We start from the raw sequence: 19,886 nt of genomic DNA, 5'->3' as shown, positions 1-19,886 counted from the left end.
CAAGCATTTCTTTTGCTAACGGTTATCTCTCCTGATTCCAACACTGCCAGAGATGTCTGGAAGCAATGTTGGTTATCTCTACTTAGCATACATACTGAGCATGCACGTTTTCCGGATAGAGGCGGGCGGGGGGGGGGGGGAGGGTGGTTTGAGGGTGCACACTTACCAGATCCCTCTCTAGTTGGCTGCTCTACCAGAGAACAAAAGGAGATGAAATCCAACATGCTTGACCATTTAACGCCTTAAGAGGGTTATCCACCATAGGGTGATTTTAGTACATATCTGGCAGGCAGTAATAATGGAAATGCTTAGGAAGGATGTGCGCTTGTCTTAGGGCTAAATGGCTATGTTGTGAGATTGCCATAACACTGTGGCTATCTTTTTGCGAACTGGTATTTCCTGTTTCACTTTTTTTTTTTTACTACAAATCCCACAATTCCATTTTCCTCCCTCCCACACATCAGCCACCCCACCCATTGAAACATAAATGAGCTGCATCCATCAAAAGACATATGGTTTTCAATCAGGGTGCCTACAGCTGTTGCACTAGTTGCAGATTGCTCCCTCCACCCATTGAAGCAGACAGGCTCCCTGTCATCAGCTGACTAGTGATGTCAGGTCTCGGTCGCATTGCAACCTGGGAAAAATCTGAGACAACAGTTATTTTGTATGCTGGTAAAAATAAATATTGGAGTGAAAATCACAGAAGAATTGTGAGAAAACTGTCACACACAGGTACAGACACTATATTATGAACTACACTAACTTTTCAGTCCCTGTAGCATATTCATATAAAAAAAAAAGTCCTGGAATACCCCTTTCAGTTTTTGCACTTTCATTTTGTCCTCCTTACCTTTAAAAAATCATAACTCTTTCAATTTTGCACCTAAAAATCCATAGGATGGCTTTTCTTTTGCAACACCAATTCTACTTTGTAATGACATCAGTCATTTTAACAATAAATTTACGGCAAAACGGGAAGAAAAATCAATGTGCGACAAAATTGAAGAATAAACGGCATTTTGAAATTTTGGGGGCTTCCGTTTCTACGCAGTAAATTTTTGGGTAAAAATGACACCTTCTCTTTATTCTGTAGGTCCATACAATTAAAATGATACCCTACTTATATAGGTTTGATTTTGTTGTACTTCTGGAAAAATCATAACTACATGCAGGAAAATTTGTACGTTTAAAATCGTCATCTTCTGACCCCTATAACTTTTGTAATTTTCCGCGTATGGGGCAGTATGAGGGCTCATTTTTAGCCCCGTGATCTGAAGTTTTTAGTGGTATTGATTGGACTTTTGATAGCTTTTTATTAATTTTTTCATGATATAAAAAGTGACCAAAAATATGCTATTTTGGACTATGGAATTTTTTTGCGCATACGCCATTGACTGTGTGGTTTAATTAACAATATATTTTTATAACTTGGACATTTCTGCACGTGGTGATACCACATATGTTTATTTTTATTTACACAGTTTATTTTTTAAATGGGAAAAGGGGGGGAGGGCTGATTCAAACTTTTATTAGGGGAAGGGTTAAATGATCTTGATTAACTTTTTTTTTTTCACTTTTTTTTTTGCAATTTTATAGTCCCCATACACTGCACACACTGAACTTTTACATTGATCATTGTTATCCCATAGGATAACATTGATCAATGATTCTGCCACTTGACTGCTTATGCCTGGATCTCAGACATGGAGCAGTCTTTCGGCGATCGGACACACAGGAGGAACGGAGGAACCCTCCTTGTGTCCTGCAGCTGTTCGGGATGCTGCGGCGGTCTCGCAAAGCCCACTGAGCTCTCCAGGTGTAGTTTACTTTCATTTTACACACAGCAATCAACTTTGAATGCCATGTCTGAAGGGTGAATAGCTATTAGCGCTATTGGCCACGGGTCCCCGCTGTTGCTAGAGGCCGGACCCAACCCGCTATGACGCAAGCCCACAGCATGGTCCTGCGTTATAGAAAGGGAGCGGAATCAGGGCATACAGGTATGCCCTTGATTCTTAAGTGGTTAAAGGGGTTGTCAAGTGAAGATCAACATGTTCCCTATTCACAGGATAGAGGATAAGTGTGTGATTGTGTGGAGATCGGGTCCGGCTCTCACAAAAAGAGGGTGCTGCAGACGGAACACACTTCCTTCAGTTCTAATGGATCACTAAAGATGTCCCTATGTGGATAAGTTGACTTTCATTGGACAACCCTTTTAACAAAGAAAAGTTTACCGTAGCCAGGAAAATCTGGTTCTTTTATTGTACCCAGATAGCTTGGTGGCAAAAGCACACCAATACATTTCAAGTGAGATCAGTCATGCCATAAGAGCAATCTTGTATGAAACATGTTGGTGTCATTATACCAATACAAGCCAGTGTAATCTGCATGGTCAAAGGTCCAAGGTGAGTGAGCATCAGATGCTATCCTACTTTAAGGGAATTTGGGGTGAACAAAATTTCAACTGTTATTAAGCCCGATCCTTTATTCTCCTGACATTTGCCGTCGCAGGAGAGTCAAAAGCCCCCAATATACATTAGATGTGTATAGCCAGTTTTATTCCTCAACTTATCCTTGAGATTCCACCCACAATAAATTTAAACATAAAAGCTTCTGAGGTTTCTGTACCTATCAATGTGCACAGTTATTTAAGGCTACAAGCTCAAGTGGATGGTTTCCTTTCATTTTCTTATTCCTATTCATGACATTATGGTGATTAATAGGAATCACAAAGATATAATTAGAGATTTTGCGGCAGAAAACAAAAACATCAAAACAAAGCTCTCATTGATGGAAATAATGCAATGGAAATGAAAACTAAGTGAAATGACTTCATAATAAACTTATCAAATGTTCATTAAACCTCTCATGGACATTTCAGTACGATAGATATTTATTTATAATGAAGCCGAAGTCTTTAAATGGGAACTCGGTGCATAAAAATCAATGCAACATTCACTCCAAACAAATCATGCTGTCATACTAGACGAAATCCTTACATGACCTCTGAAGATGACCTTTTCCAAAAAAAACTCATAACAAGACTTTCCTTCACCAAGGGAAAATATTCAGTTTACTGTTCTATCCCTGTATCTTAATAACATGACTTAAAGGGGAACTCCACCCTTAGACATCTTATCCCCTATCCAAATTTCTGGCTGCCCAAAGCCTAGCATAGATGGCGTTCTGATCATAAATGTTTAGAATGCTGGGGTGCTGGGCTAAAGATAGCGGGGTCCCTTTGGATATATCCTTTGGATATGGAATAAGATGCTAAGGGGCAGAGTAAACAACTTGCCCCTAACGGATGTACCCATCACCTGACCGGTTTTCCCCCAATCTCTCCCTTCTCCAAGATATGCCCATAAAAACATCAAGATTCAATGACTTGAATGAAGCCTGTTCATGTCAAGAGTAAACTGTAGGCTGGTTGGACCAACAACCAAATCTTTAACTTTCAAAGTTTCTAGGGAATCCATTAATAATTTTCTCCTGAAAGAAACAGAATTCAAACTTTTTTATTTTACGCACCCTTCTGTTGGGGCTGTCGTAAGTCTAAAAGCTTCCTTGCCACATAAGCAAACACTCAACCTTGAAGATTTCTACTTGTCATGAGTATTTTAGTACAGCAGATCCTTACTTATAATGAAGCTGAAGTCTTTCAAATGTGATTTCAGCGCAGAAAAATTGATGCAATATTCATTCCAAATAAATTATGTTGTCACACTAGATAAAATCTTTAGATGACCTCTCAAGATGACCTTTCCCCAAAAGACTTAAATCTAGACTTTCCTTCACCTGGGGAAAATATTCAGCTTACAGTTTTTTCCTTGTATCAAAATAACAAAACGAAGGCAAAGTGGCACCACTGGATATACTTATGGGCTGGTTCATATGCCCCAGCATTGTCCTCCTCCAAGAAATGGCCATGAAGAGACCAACAACTTTTACATCTTGAATGAAGCGTATTGATGTCAAGAGTAAACTGTTGGCTCGTTGGATGTACACTATGACACATGATAGTAAAGATTTTCCAGTGGATTATGAACTTGGTGACATCTTGGTGTGTTTCAATAATTACATAGATGTTAGAAACTATAGAGAATGCAGAGATAGAGGTTGTACCATGGCCTGGTTCCTTGGGGTCCCAAAGGCCCTTCTACTACACAAGGAGACACCAGTAATATAAAATGACACAAGTAGGTATGGCCCCTTCTTGGGCCCTATTACACAGAAAGATTATTAGCCAAACAGGTCGATATTACCCTGTGTAATAGGAATTGATCAGCTGACGAACAAGAAAACTCTCATCTGTCGGCTGATGGTATTGGTTTGCCCTGCTTAAAAATGTTCTCATTCGGCAATCGAGTATTTTATGTTTCTATGTGGTTAGCAGCAAGATTCCCATGGTGCTGATGGACCCAGATAAAACACAGCAAACACAGCAGGAACCATAGAAAAGGATTTATTCACCAAGATGCAATGCGTTTCGCTGTACATGCAGATGGTTTCATATCTTTCATTCAGATACACGCTCATCATTGTTGTGTATGATTTACACAACCACCTAGGGTAAGCGGCTTTAATTCATTACAGCCTTACCCACCCTCCGGTATTGTTTTACGCTATGGAGCGCTCCTCCTTTTTCTTTTAGAAGTCTTGCAATAGCCTTTGTAAACTTTGTTGATCTACAAGATTGGCACTCCTTTCCACAGTATATCAGCCAATGCAATAGGGTTCTTACATATTGGATTGGGTCCAAAGAGCTTTAAAGGGTTGTTCTTAAAAAAATGTATCTTCTGTCCACGAGGACCCCCAACAATCTCTGAAATGGGGCCCATCTCTTACCGCTGAACGTCCCTCCACCCCCTTTCAGATACAGGCTAGTCTTGGCAGTAACAGCCTACTCAGCTAATCAATGGCTAAGGCGGGATATCAATCAGTGTAGGCAATGACTGCCGAGACCAGTTTGACTCGGAAAGCAGAGACTGGAGCTGTCAGAAGTAAGAGATGGGCCCCAATCTGGAAATCGTTGGGGGTCCCAAAAATTAGAACTTACACCACTAAGTATTTTTCAGCTACTGTCTTGTACTACTGGCAGCTACTGCAATGGGAAATTGCAAAATTCTTATTCCACTTGGCGTTTTTCACGTTGACGTTTTTTTAAGCCTTTTGTAGTTTTTTCACTCTTTTTTGGCATTTTTCCGCTCCTTTGCGGTTTTCCAAAATCGCAGCATGTTGAGCCACTGGTGATTTTTTAGTCAAAATCGTGGCGTTTTTCTCCCATAGAAGTCTATGGGAGTGAAAAATGGCAAGAAAAACGATTTGTGGGTTTTAACTTTGGCATTTTTTCAGGCGTTTCTTATTCTTTTTTGGACTTTAGCAATCAAAAAGTGATGGAGATACCTTTTTTAATAACATTTCATAGGGTACAATTAAAAAATTTTTTATAAAAAAGATACAGTAGAAAAGAAAAAACTTTTATCTAACAAAATGTATCTTTTTTATAATAACATTTTTATAAATTTTTAAAACAGGGATCAATTTATGTGGGCGGGCAGGGCACTAAAAATGTAGCCGACAAGAATAAAAATGTAGTGTGTGTGTGTTTTAACTTTTTTAAATTTATTTTTTACATTTTTTTAGGTAGTACTACTACTCCCAGCATGGAACACACTGTTCCATGATGGTAGTAGTAGTACCTGTACTAATAGACAGATCGCCCGTTGCGATCCTCCTGTATAATGTATAGAGGCAGTGGCCGCTCTTCTGTGGTCCCCTGCACTGCCGTATATATGCACCTATTCATATTTCCCGCAGAGAGCTGTGATTGGCCAGTTGGTTCCAGCCAATCACAGCTCTCTGTGGGAAATAGGAATATGTGTATATATACGTCAGTGCAGGGGACTATAGAAGAGCGCCGGCCGCATCTATACATTATACAGGAGGATCACAGCGGGTGTTAGGAGTGACATCCACTGTGATCTTTCCTTAACTGCAAGAACTACTACTCCCAACATGGAGCACACTCTGCTCAATGCTGGGAGCTGTAGTACCTGCATTAATAGATCACAGCGGGTGTCAGAAGTTACATTTGCTGCAATCTGTCTATTAATGCAGATACTTCAGCTCCCAGCATGGAGCAGAGTGTGCTCCATATTGGGAGTAGTAGTCCCTGCAGGTAAGAACAGATCACAGTGGGTATCACTACTGTCACCCACTGCGATTGTCCTGTCTATTGCAGAGATGGAGCTGCTTTCTCCTTCGCTTGCATCTCTTAACTATACTCCGGCCGGCCACTCACTTTCCCTCATATTTCCCTCACAGAATGGTGATTGGCTGCAATCATCCGGCCAATCACCACTCTGGGAGGAAAATATGAATGAGTGACGTTCTATTCACATCACTGGCCGGAGTACAGAGCAGAGATGTGAGCGCTGTATAAAGCCGCTCCACATCTCTGCTATATTATGGACGATCGCATCGGGTGTCACGACTGACACCTGGGGCGATCTGTCTATTGGTACAGGTACTACTACTCCCATCATGGAACAGTCTGTACTACCTAAAAAATGAAAGAAAAAAAAATAGAGAAAAAAAGTGAAACACACACACTTTATTAAAAAATAATTAAAATATTGTTATAAAATATATAAATTTCGTTAAATAACATTTTTTCCATCACTACTGCATCCATTTTTTTTTTTGGTACTCAACAAATTTTGGGTACCAAAAAAAAAATGCCAAGGTGAAATTTCAACACAAATGAAAAAACGCCAGAAAAAAACACCAGACGCAGGAAATTGCACTGCCATTTTTTCTTGCGTTTTTTTCAAACCAAAAAACACAGGACAAAAAAACTAATAGAATTTTAGCCTTAGGGAAATTGCCAATGTGTGAACAGACCCTTATGGGCTAACACTGCATCCATAAATCTGGGTTAACACTGAGCATCTCCAGGCAAAACATTCTGACCGGAGATTACAAGTTCGGACAGCGCCTGATTGGGCAAGGTCAATGTTCCGGTGAAATTTTTTAGATCAGAATTTTCTGACGGAAATTCAGCCCAAAAAATCTGCAGTGCAAATGGATTAACGGAAAACCCATTCACTTGCTTTTTCCCTTCAGGCAGCGGAATTTCTGACTGAAATAGAGCTGAGATCTTCCAGCGTTACTTTCTGACTCTATGACCAATATACGTTAAACTAATACAAGAAAAACAAATATGTAATATAGCCCCTTAGGACTGTTCTTGGTTTAAAGCTTGACTGTTTCCAATGACAACCAGCAGAATTATGAATGCAGTTGTATCTATTACATGTAGATATTTTATATGTAAAATACTGAATACAGGTGGGGGATTGAACCCACCCAAATGGGAGGATAGTGCACCTTAGTGTTTTGGGAATGTCCCTTGAATGTTTTTCACTAGTCAGGCCAGCCAATGAGGAAACTGTGGGATGAATAATATTTAGAATTTTACTACAGAATAGATCATATTACGTCTCTTTACATATATCTCCATCGGATAAACATTATAGAATGAACCTGTGACATTTGAAATAAAAGTTGAAACTCCAGTTAAACTTCGTCGGATAGTTTTGAGAAGTTCCTGCAGTAACAACCAGAAGAACCTGGTATCATTGCTGTTTAAGGTCCAGCTCCAAAATGCATTAATGGAAAAGTTGCCTACTAATATGGCATAGATACCCTACTTCTTTATCACTCACAAATAGATCGATTCGCCCATCATTAGGATAAAGCCAGAGGCCTTAGGCCTTATTGTAAACAATCGAGGCCATGTGCAGAAGCACATTGAGGGAGATTTATCAAAACCTGTGCAAACGAAAAGTTGCCCAGTTGCCCATAGCAACCAATCAGATCACTTCTTTTATTTTGCAGAGGCCTTGTTAAAAATGAAAGAAGCGATCTGATTGATTGCTATGGGCAACTTTTCCTCTAGACAGGTTTTGATAAATCTTCCCCACTGAGTCCTAGTCTTCTAGAGGAATATATCTCCGTATGATGGAAAGAAATTGAAGGCACATTGAGGTACTGCAGAGTCCTATAGACTATTATGGCTCTGTCCAACCCAGAGGATGAAAGGAGCCACAATACACTTAAGTTTATGAGGCCTTATTGGTAACAAGTATCTAAACAAGCAAAACAACTAAGTAGAAATTGGAGGCATGTGAAGGTACAGTAGATCCCTGTAGACTATGGATCCTATATTATGACTCAATCCTACCCAGAGGTTGAATGGAGCCACAATACACTCATGGGCATGAGGCCTTATGGGTAACCAATGTCTTGACAAACAAAACAACTGAAAAGAGTGTTATGGGAGGGCAACTTGGCTTAGCAGGGGTGGACAGATATATGCTTTAGAAGGAAATGTTTTTTGGAAGTTTGAGCAGTAAAGTTATGAATAGTTTTTTTTTACTCCGAAAGTAATAATCACATAACTTTTGTGACCCTTTCAGATATCGCCCACCTGAATTCGAGAGCAAGGTGAAACACATCTCTGACAAATACATCCCTGTCCAAAAAGTTATATTGTGAGTGATAGCAGGTGCACTTCTGAGCCATCTCTGTGAGTAAGTGAGAGATTTGGCCCATGTTCAAAGCGACCTAAGTCACTAATTGATCCTCACAGATGAAAAGAAATGCATTAGTCACGGTGAGAGACACATATCATTTAGCCAATGCTCATATCATTGATGGGAAAATCTGCCACATAACCTGCGTCCTGCCATCCGTTTTGTCCACAGAGGACAGATTTGGGGATGAAAAGACATGTGATGGTCTTAAGTGGACATTTTTCTTTCTCTCTTTCTCTGACCGCTGGACCAAGTTCTTACATCAATAGTCCCAATTTAACAAGCATGCCCGTGGCCAAATCTGATAGAGTTCAGGATTTAGGGAAGAGACCAGGCTTTCATCTCTGAAGTGCCAGACTGCTCCTGTACAAAGACATCAATGTACAGTGCAGGACATTTGCATGCATTTGTTTCAGCAGTTGTGAAGTGACAGTAAAGGCAGGGAGCTGGCTCCCGGCAGAGTTGACATAGACATAGTGCAAGATTACATTGCAACAAACACTAAGGATCTGCAATGAGGATGACTTTAACACTGTAACGTATCAATATTATTCTTTGCATCCTGTAGGCCCTTGCGTAGCCCAGCACCTGCAGTGTATGTTTGTGATGAATGACCCTCTGTAATAGACAACACAAGTGGATGTGACTTGTGAGAAGTGTAGCATGTGTTAGGATGCAGGTTGCACTCACCCAACACAAAGTAAGGCAGTTCTGTGTTCTCCAAATCATCAGCGACTGCGATCTCCCCAGGGAAGTCATTCCGGACAGAGAAGAGAAGCTTGGGCTCAGAGGCAGAGGGGCTGTGCATGATGCTGAGGTCGTTCTCCCGGAGGAAAGGGAGAGCTGAGACTGTGATGCTCTTCATTTTACACTCAAGTTCCCTGGATGAATCCTCCTCTCCGCCACTTCTTGATACGAACAGGAAACCGGCTAGCAGCACCCAGAAAGCACCGGCAGGAGCCATCTTTAGTCTTCCAACACTTCCTATGTCTCCTAGCTGCAGGCACAGAGAATCTACAGTATCTGCACACACGCTCGGTAACTATCAATGACCTCACATACAGTACCCACTTCCACTAGCCGACAAGCACACGCACAACGGTAAGTGCTGACCTACAGCCGGCAAGGGTTGAAAGAGTGCTGAAAGAGCCCATGTACACACACGCGTGCCTCACTACTTTGCAGATGTGCAGTCAATTCTCTTCCCAGCCATTAATCTGTATGAAAGTCAACGGGCAAAAACAATAGTTGGCATTCGCCTATGTGTCAGCAAGTGTAAGCCCCTCTGAATATTCATCACAGGCGTACGCTGTATTCCCAAAGAGCACTCGTAAAACACAACGCTACAATCCTTCACTGCAGGCACAAACACACCGACACACGTATCCCTCCTACCTGACAGCTGGTGTAACCCTTCACTGCAGAAATTCCCTCAGTACCTGGGCATGTCCACAATGTCTCCCTTTAACTCCTCGCTGCACCTACAAGCAGAGCATCAGGATGCACAGTTACACACGCTAAACCACATCTGCCTATCACCTCTGCCCATCTGTCTTCCTTTATATTTCTTCCCTCCTCTCCCTTGTTCTTCCCCTCCCTCCCTGAGCCTTTCTTCCTCACTCTCCGTCTCTCTCTTGCTAGGGTGAGCGAAGAAAGACCCTTTTTTTCCCAGGGCACAGCAACAAGAAGCTGCTCAGTGCAATGAAGACCCTGAGCCCGGCTGGGATTTCTTTTGTCTGAAGGCAGTGGGAACAGGAGGAAGATGAAAGAAGCATGAGATAGAAGAGAGGTGGAAGGAGGGGATGGATGGGAGAGGGAGGGATGGATGGAGAGAGCTGCTTCCATCTGACTATATGCAGCATAATCCTGCCTTATACAAGGACTGCTGAATTCCAAGTGCTAAAGGTGGACTGCATAGTATAACCAGATGCCTTGTGTTTTGGTTAACAAGGCTGAATGTTATTATGGCAGGCAACTTTAATGTCTCTTCCCCGGACCACTTCCATTATATTCCACTTCACTGTAATTCTAATACTACCTGTCATTGGTTGCTATAGTTTAACAGCTTGGTCCTGGGCAGCAAAGTACAAAATCACAAAGCAGCACAATAACTTTTTCTGTCGGAGGCAAATATAATAGAATGTGGAACAATACAGTGTTGTATAGTGTATTATAATGTGACATAACATACAATTCTGTATAAGCTGATATATAGAATTAACATATTGATTGTAATGTCACATATAATTTTATATGGTAAACTAATTTAATTTATATATTACTGTATATACTCGAGTATAAGCCAAGTTTTTCAGCACATTTTTCTGCTGAAAAAGTCCCCCTCAGCTTATACTCAAGTAAGGGCCGCCACAGAAGGGCCTGACCGACAGTGAGGCACTTGAGCCTGCCAGGGGGCCTACTGCTCCAGCACTGTTTTCTTTTTATTCAGGATCCGGCCCTTTAATCACAGTGCAGGGGCCACAGTCACAATGCCTCTCTGGGAGGAGAGCAGAGAGGGATGCTCTTCCCCATCCCCCCACGCTCCTATGCATGCAGGCTGCAGCCCTATTGGTGGAGCAGGCGGGTACTTTGCTTCCTGCTCCACCTCCAACTCTGACATCCGCCTGTGCCGCAGGTAACAGAAAGGCTTCCCCTGCCTACCGCTGAGGCGTCCATCCAGTAGATAACTTTCTGTAGGAGTAAATCAGCAATTTCTCAATATTTCCTGATCAGGGTACCTCCAACTGTTCTAAAACTACAAATCTCAGCATGCCTTTGGCTATCCAGGCATGCTGGGAGTTGCAGTTTTACAACAGCTTGAGGCATCCTGGTTGGGAAACACCTATCTATCTAATATCTGTCTATCTATCTAATATCTATCTAATATCTATCTATGTATCTAATATCTATCTATCTATCAATCAATTTATCTCCTATCTATCTCATATCTATTATATCTCAACGTTTCCTGACCACGGTGCCTCCATCTGTTGCAAAAATATCAGTAACTAACAGTAGCTGCAGCATTTCCCACCCTAGGCTTAGGTATATGATATATAGCGGCAGAATAGCTGTCAGAGACAGGAACACAAAAAGTAATGTTTGTACAGGTCATGTGTCTTTATTTTTCAGTAAAAAAAAAAAAATGCAGCCTTTAACGTTTGGCACAAACAATTGCGTCTGTTTGTGAAGCGCTAACTGCACAAAATCTTACCTCTCTAAACAAGTGGCTGTATAACCAGACCTTAAAACAGGACTACATTTCTACCAAGCTTGGTCTCACTAAGAATTTTAAGTATTTTTTTGAATTCATCATATCCCACCCAGCTGTCCCTGGATGGGATACAGGGGGGGAAATAAGTATTAAGGTCGACATTTATCAATGAGTTTACACCTTTTTTTCTCCGTACAAAAGGCGCTATTTTGGCGCACTGTGTGTTATTTTGCGCCTTTTGGTGGTAGAATATTTTAGTCATTCCAGATGTTTTGGAGTAGCAGTACACGCTTTTCAATTCAGCCTATGCCGTGGACTGAAATTTATGAACTGCGCCTTTTTGTAAAAAGGCGCAAAAAAGGCGCAAAGCCACTGAAAAGTGTCCAAAACTACATCATCCCAGACCTGGCGTAGCTTTTTGGTGTATGTGAAGAGAGAAATTTCAGAAAATGTGACCTGTACAAAATATATCAAATGCTCAGTGAACATTTAATACATTTGGCGCCCCTACACATTACCAGCAAACAAAAAAAAGGTGTAAAACAATGCTTCACTTACACCTACAATGATAAATGTGGGCCTAAATACTTCACCATTTTTCTCACTAAATACTGTTTCTCTGAGACCACAGTACCTGCTAATTCCAGGTCTTTTTGAAGCTCTCCACAAGTGTCCTTGGCTCTGGGACAACTCTTCTGATTCTTCTCACTCCTCTGTCAGAAATCTTGTGAGGAGCTCCTGGTCAGGGCAAATTTCTTTCCACTTCCGTATTATGGCCCCAACAGTGGTCACTGGAGTTTTCAGAAGCTTAGAAATGTGCCTGTAACCAACACCATTGTTATGATTTGCAATAATTAGATTGTGAAGGTCCTGAGACAGCCCTTTGCTTTTACCCATCATGGGGCTGGATTGTTTTTTTAATTACTGACTGTTGTCTTGACTTTCCATGCCGTTTTGCTCTTCCCTTTCTCTACGTGTTCAATACTTTTTCCCCTGTGTCATTTAACATTATTACACATAACTTAATTTCTGAGCTTATTTTTTATGGATTTTTTGTATGTATGGATTACTTGGGTTGTTACCAACATCTCGTGAAAATATAATGTTAATAGCACATTTGGGAAATATATTTAGTGAGGAAAATGATGATGTGTTCAATACTTATTTCACCCGTCATGTGCTTCCTGATATAATATATGGGTCCACCCCTCATACAGTCTGCTACAATGTAAAGTAGTGAGTGCAAAGCCTGTATAAACAGTGTTTAACTCCTTAAGGACACATGACGTACCGCTACAACATGTGTCCTGGTCCTGCGATATAACGCGGGGTTACACGGTAACCCCGCATCATATCGCGGCGGCCTGGCGTCATAGTGAAGCCAGGACCCGCCGCTAATAGCGCGGCACCGATCGCGGTGCTGCACGCTATTAACCCTTTAGCCACGCTCATAGCTGAGCCGCGCGGCTAAAAACGAAAGTGAAAGTGCCTCGGCTAGCTCAGGGAGCTGTTCGGGATCGCCGCGGTACAATCGTGGCATCCCGAACAGCTGTACTACAGGAGGAAGGTCTCTTACCTTCCTTCCTGCAGTCCGATCGCTGATTGAATGCTACAAGCCTGAGATCCAGGCATGAGCAATCAATCACCGATTTCACTGATTGTTGCCATGCAACGGCAAGGCAGCAGTCTGTGAATGAAATCAGCCATTGCAAGCTGATAGGTCTCTATGGCACCTATCAGCTTGCTAAAAAAAAGAGTAAAAAAAGTTAACCCTTTCAGGTATTCCCTTCTGAATTAAAAGTTTGAATCAACCGGCATTTCCTAGTAACAAAATAAAACAGTGTAAATAAAAATAAAAATACACATATGTGGTATCACCGCATGCGGAAATGTCCGAATTATAAAAATATACCACTTTTTACACCGCACGTTCAATGGCGTACACGCAAAAAAATTCCAAAGTCCAAAATATTGCATTCTTGATCACTTTTTTATACCACAAAAAAGTGAATAAAAAGGGATCAAAAAGTCTGATCAGAACAAAAATGGTACCGCTAAAAATTTCAGATCACGGCGCAAAGAGCCCTCATAGCGCCCTGAACACAGAAAAATAAAAAAGTTATAGGGGTTAGAAGATTACCATTTTAAAAATTTAATTTTCCTGCATGTATTCATGATTTTTTTCTGAAGTGACACAAAATCAAACCTATATAAGTAGGGGATCATTTTAACCGTATGGACCTACAGAATAAAGATAAGGTGTCATTTTTGCAGATTAATGTACTGCGTAAAAACAGAAGCCCCCAAAACTTACAAAATAGTGTTTTTTCATCAATTTTGTCGCACATTGATTTTTTTTCCCGTTTCACCGTAGATTTTTGGGTAAAATGACTAATTTCATTACAAAGTAGAATTAGTGACGCAAAAAATAAGTCATCATATAGAGTTATGATTTTTTAAAGTTAAGGAGGAAAAATTGAAAATGAAAAAACGGAAAAAGCACCGGTCCTAAAAGGGTTAATATTGTGTCCCCTCACAATACCTCAACACACAGCCATTAATGTCTAAATCTTGGCAACAAAATCGAGTACAGCCCCAAGTAGGCCCAATTAGTCATTTTTCCTCCCTGGTGTCACTCCCTAATACTGGTCACTGGAATTTCAACATGGCACCTCATGGCAAAGAACTCTCTGAGGATCTAAGAAAAAAGAAGATATAAAAGAAGATTGCCAAGACCCTGAGAAACTGAGCTGCAGCACTGTGGGGAAGAACATACAGTGATTTTACAGGACAGGTTTTACTTAGAACAGGCTTTGGCATGGTCGATCAAAGAAGTTAAAGGGGTTCTCCGGTGCTTAGACATCTTATCCCCTATCCAAAGGATAGGGGATAAGATACCTGATCATGGGAGTCCCGCTGCTGGGGACCCTCGTGATCTTGCATGCGGCACCCCGTTTGTAATCAGTCCCCGGAGCGTGTTCACGCCCGTGAGACGTCATGCTCCGCCCTTCAATGCAAGCCTATGGGAGGGGGCGTGACAGCTATCACGCCCTCAACCGTAGGCTTGCATTGAGGGGTGGAGCGTGACGTCCTTTGAATAGGGGATAAGATGTCTAAGCACCGGAATACCCCTTTAAGTGGACATGCTCAGCATCATGTTTGGACAGCGACCTGTGGTTCAGATCATGTCAAGCATGTGTGGCGGAAAGCAGGTGAGGAGTATAAAGACAAGCATGGTGGTGGGTGTCATGGCCTGGGACTGCATGAGTGCTGCTGGCACTGGGGAGCTACAGTACATTGAGGGAACCATGAATGCCAACATGTACTGTGACATACTGAAGCAGAGCATGATCCCCTCCCTTCAAAGATTGGGCTGCAGGTCAGTATTCCAACATGATAATAACCCCAAACACCTCCAAGACCACCACTGCCTTGTTAAAAAAAAAGCTGAGGGTAAAGGTGATGAACTGGCCAAGCATGTCTCCAGCCCTTAACCCTATTGAGCATCTGTTGGGGCATCCTCAAATACAAGGTGGTGAAGCGCAGGGTCTCTAACATCTACCAGCTCAATGATGTTGTCATAGAGGAGTGGAAGAGGACTCCTGTGGCTACCTGTGAAGCTCTGGTGAACTCCATGCCCAAGAGCAGAGCTAAAAAAAATATATTGGTGGCCACACAAAATGTTGACTCTTTGGGGAAGATTGATCAAAACCAGTGCAGAGGAAAAGTTGACCAGTTGCTCATGGAAACCAATCAGCTCGCTTCTTTCATTTTTTAAAAGGTCTCTATAAAAATGACAGAAGCCATCTCATTAGTTGCTATGGGCATCTGGGCAACTTTTCCTTTGTAAGGGTTTTGATCATTCTCCCCCTTTGAAACATAGGTCTCGGCAGATAAGAACCATTTGGCCCATCTAGTCTGCCCAATATTCTAAATACTATGAATAGTCCTTGCCCCTATCTTATATGAAGGATAACATAAGAGGCGCCTCTAGACTTTCCGAGGCCTTAGACAAAACTTGGACATGAGGCTCCATGAACATAATACATGCAAGCAATAATAAAAATAAACCATAAATAATCACTTAGGGGTAGATTTATGATCACTTAGGGGTAAAAGAGAAAAAATGGCCAGTTACCCATAGTAACTAATCAGATCCCTTTTTTAATTTTTCAGAGGCCTTTTCAGAAATGAAAGAAGCAAGCTGATTCGATGCTATGGGCAACTGGTCACCTTTTCTTCTGCACAGGTTTTGATAAATCTCCCCTTGGTACTGTGATGTTACTGTGTATTATCCCTGTACTGTGATGTTACTGTATATTATCCCTGTACTGTGATGTCACTGTGTTTATTATTGCTGTACTGTGACATCACTGTGTTTATTATCCCTGTACTGTGACATCACTGTGTATTATCCCTGTACTGTGATGTCACTGTGTATTATCACAGTACTGTGATGTCACTGTGTTTATTATTCCTGTACTGTGACATCACTGTGTATTATCCCTGTACTGTTACATCACTGTGTGTATTATCCCTGTACTGTGACATCACTGTGTATTATTCCTGTACTGTGACATCACTGTGCATTATCCTTGTACTTTGACATCACTGTGTGTATTATCCCTGTACTGTGACATCACTGTGTATATTATCCCTGTACTGTGACATCACTGTGTATATTATCCCTGTACTGTGACATCACTGTGTGTATTATCCCTGTACTGTGACATCACCGTGTATTATTCCTGTACTATGACATCACTGTGTGTTATCCCTGTACTGTGATATCACTGTGTGTATTATGCCTGTACTATGACATCACTGTGTATTATTCCTGTACTGTGACATCACTGTGTGTATTTCCCCTGTACTGTGACATCACTGTGTGTATTATCCCTGTACTGTGACATCACTGTGTATTATCCCTGTACTGTGACATCACTGTGTATTATCCCTGTACTGTGACATCACTGTGTATTATCCCTGTACTGTGACATAACTGTGTGTATTATCCCTGTACTGTGACATCACTGTGTTTATTATCCCTGTACTTTGACATCACTGTGTGTATTATCCCTGCACTGTGACATCTCTGTGAATTATCTCGGTATGGTGACATCACTGTGTATTATCCCCGCACAGTGAACTCACTGTATATTATCCCTGTACCGTGACATCACTGTGCATATTATCTCTGTACTGTGAAGTCACTGTGTATATTTACCTTGTACTGTGAGTCACAATACAGCGTTAATATGCACAGTGATGTCACAGTAGAGCGTTAATATGCACAGTGATGTCACAGTACAGGGATAATACACACAGTGATGTCACAGTACAGGGATAATACACACAGTGATGTCACAGTACAGGGTTAAACACAGTGACATCACATTACAGGTTTATGCACAGTGATGTCATTATGTCACAGTATAGACAGAGTGTGAGTGTACAACTGATGGCACTGTGTAGAATATATATATATATATATATATATATATATATATATATATATATATATACACATAGCATGGGCCAGCCTGGGCAGTGGGCAGCATGTATACACATTTTTATATAGTTGGCTGGGCCCTTTATGTTCACTGGCCGGCGGACGATACCTGCAGAGTGCAGAGTAGTGGTGGAGGCACTCACTCAGGCATGGGCAGTCAGGCACTGGGGCCATGTGCTAAACATAGCCAGGGACTGCAACTGACCTGAAACAACAGGCAGCCAGCCACCAAGCCACACGGAGCACTGACAGCCCCTGGCAGGGAGAGGCAGAGGCTGTGATGTGGCAAATGTCTTCTTCTCTGTCTTGAAGTCTCTGGTGAGCAGGTGGGGGCAGGGACAGGCAGGTACATATGGGAAGTGCCTGCGTGTGGCATGCGACAGCCCCAAAAGACACCTCTCTTAAAGTGGCAGAGGGGTAGCAGGGACTGGTCAGACGCAGAAGCGCTGTTGAACTTGCGGTGGTCAGGACCAGAGTGAGGCCCCAACCAGAGCGAGGCCTTAGCCGACGGCCTAAATGGCCTAATGGTAGAGCCGCCTCTGGATAGCATTATTTGTCCTTATGCCTATCTCTATCTTATATAAAGGATAGCATTATACCTATCTCTATCTTATATGAAGGATAGCATTATACATATCTCTATCTTATATGAAGAATAGCCTTATACCTATCTCTATTGTATATGAAGGATAGCCTTATGCTTATCCCTATCTTATATGAAGGATAGCCTTATGCCTATCCCTATCTTATATGAAGGATAGCCTTATGCCAATTTCAATCTTATATGAAGGATAGCCTTATGCCTATCCCTATCTTATATGAAGGATAGCCTTATGCTTATCTCTATATTATATGAAGGATAGCCTTATACCTATCTCTATCTTATATGAAGGATAGCCTTTTACCTATCTCTATCTTATGTGGGGGATAGCATTATACCTATCTCTATCGTATATGAAGGATAGCCTTATGCTTATCCCTATCTTATAAGAAGGCTAGCCTTATGCCTATCCCTATCTTATATGAAGGATAGCCTTATGCCTATCTCTATCTTATATGAAGGATAGCCTTATGCCTCTCTATATCTTATATGAAGGATAGCCTTATACCTATCTCTTTCTTATATGTCTAAATTATATGAAGGATAACCTTATGTTTATCCCATGCATGCTTAAACTCCTTCACTGTATTTGCAGCGACCACTTCTGCAGGAAGGCTTTTCCATGCATCCACTACTCTCTCAGTAAAGTAATACTTCCTCATATTACTTTTAAATCTTTGCCCTCTAGTTGCCCCTCTAAATGCCTAATTTCGACATTTCCACTTATGGGTGTATAGAGAGATAATAGATAATATCAAAACTATTATAATGTGACATAATTTAATGATATCCAATACAACATGATTTTACATACACTTATGCATTATCATAGTATGGGGAATCGCTGGAGGATTTGCAAACAAAACCTATGGTGTTGACCTCTTGTAAATGGCTCAGTTACGGCATTTATTAGTCTAGTGTTACCTTCTACTATCTGCTTTGGAAGACTACAGGTGTTTTTTTTAAAGGTTCCCCATACAATGTGAACCAGTAGGTAATGTACATTTATAACAATATAGGGCTCATTCCCACTACAGAATCTCTGCCTGGAGATATTCCAGATGGACATTGCATCTGTAGTGGGTGCTGGCAGAACAAGCCGGTGCTAGGATTGGAAATGCGTAGTCTCCATAGACAGCAATGCAACACCAAGTGCATTGTCCAAAAGAATGAACTTGTTTATTCTTTCTGCAGAGTCTTGAATCCGGATGTTCTTCCACATACATTTTGGAGTGTGAATAGTGCAGGAGAATCCTAATGAAAACAACTGGAGGCTGCTGCACCCTTTTTTCAGCAGCCAAACTCTTCAGCAGAATTCAGCTTGGAAAATACACAGTGTGAATGGGCCCGAGGGTTTCCCATGGCACATGAATAGGATAAACATGGTGTAATACACCCTCACCAATACTGATGTCTCCCCAGTGTACCTTAAATGGGTTGTCCAGGAATGGAAAACCAGAGCTAATGTCTTCCAAAAACAGCGCCACTCTGTTCTCAGGTTGTGCGCGGTATTACAACTTGTCTCCATTCACTTTAATGGAACTGAGCAGCAATATCACACACAACCTGAGGACAAGTGTGGTGCAATTCTAGGGGAAAAAAATAGCTCTGGATTTCTATTCCAAGACAACCCCATTAAGATGGTTTACAGAATATTCAATTTGCTTTCAGGTAGGCTAATGCCCGAGGAGCCCTTAAGTTATTGTGCTGGAAATACAAGCAGTTTCAGCAGGCTGAACTTATCCCTCCAGCTCTTAATATTAGTCTTGGTTACCCTTAATAAATATATAAGCCCTTTTCCCCCTGTTCATTGTTTTTATTTGATTGATGCTTACTATGTACTACTGATCAGAGACAGCTGATCACAGGAATCCTAGCAGATCTTCCTACCACCTTCCATACTTCAAAGCAATTGCACTCATGAAAAAATGTTCACTATAGACAATCCCTTTAATT

General features: G+C 41.4%; 1 protein-coding gene across 2 annotated transcripts in view; it reads right to left on the bottom strand.

Annotated features, from left to right (window-relative positions):
- Positions 1-19,886, bottom strand: part of ASTN1 (astrotactin 1) — a 583,832-nt gene that overhangs the window by 504,713 nt on the left and 59,233 nt on the right. Inside the window, exons 4-5 of one of the 2 annotated variants that reach the window (XM_056532005.1) lie at positions 10,043-10,084; positions 9,294-9,600 (exon numbers count right to left, since the gene is read on the bottom strand). In XM_056532005.1, coding sequence (XP_056387980.1) covers positions 9,294-9,600; positions 10,043-10,084 — 349 coding nt within the window. Of the gene's footprint in view, positions 1-9,293; positions 9,601-9,998; positions 10,617-19,886 lie in introns of those variants that run through there. The other variant, XM_056532006.1, reaches the window with a different exon arrangement.

This window comes from Hyla sarda, chromosome 7, assembly GCF_029499605.1.
Source record: "Hyla sarda isolate aHylSar1 chromosome 7, aHylSar1.hap1, whole genome shotgun sequence".
NCBI classification, from domain to species: Eukaryota; Metazoa; Chordata; class Amphibia; order Anura; family Hylidae; genus Hyla; species Hyla sarda.
The sequence above is the reverse complement of the archived record's forward strand: the minus strand, read 5'-3'. Positions and strand labels throughout refer to the sequence as shown.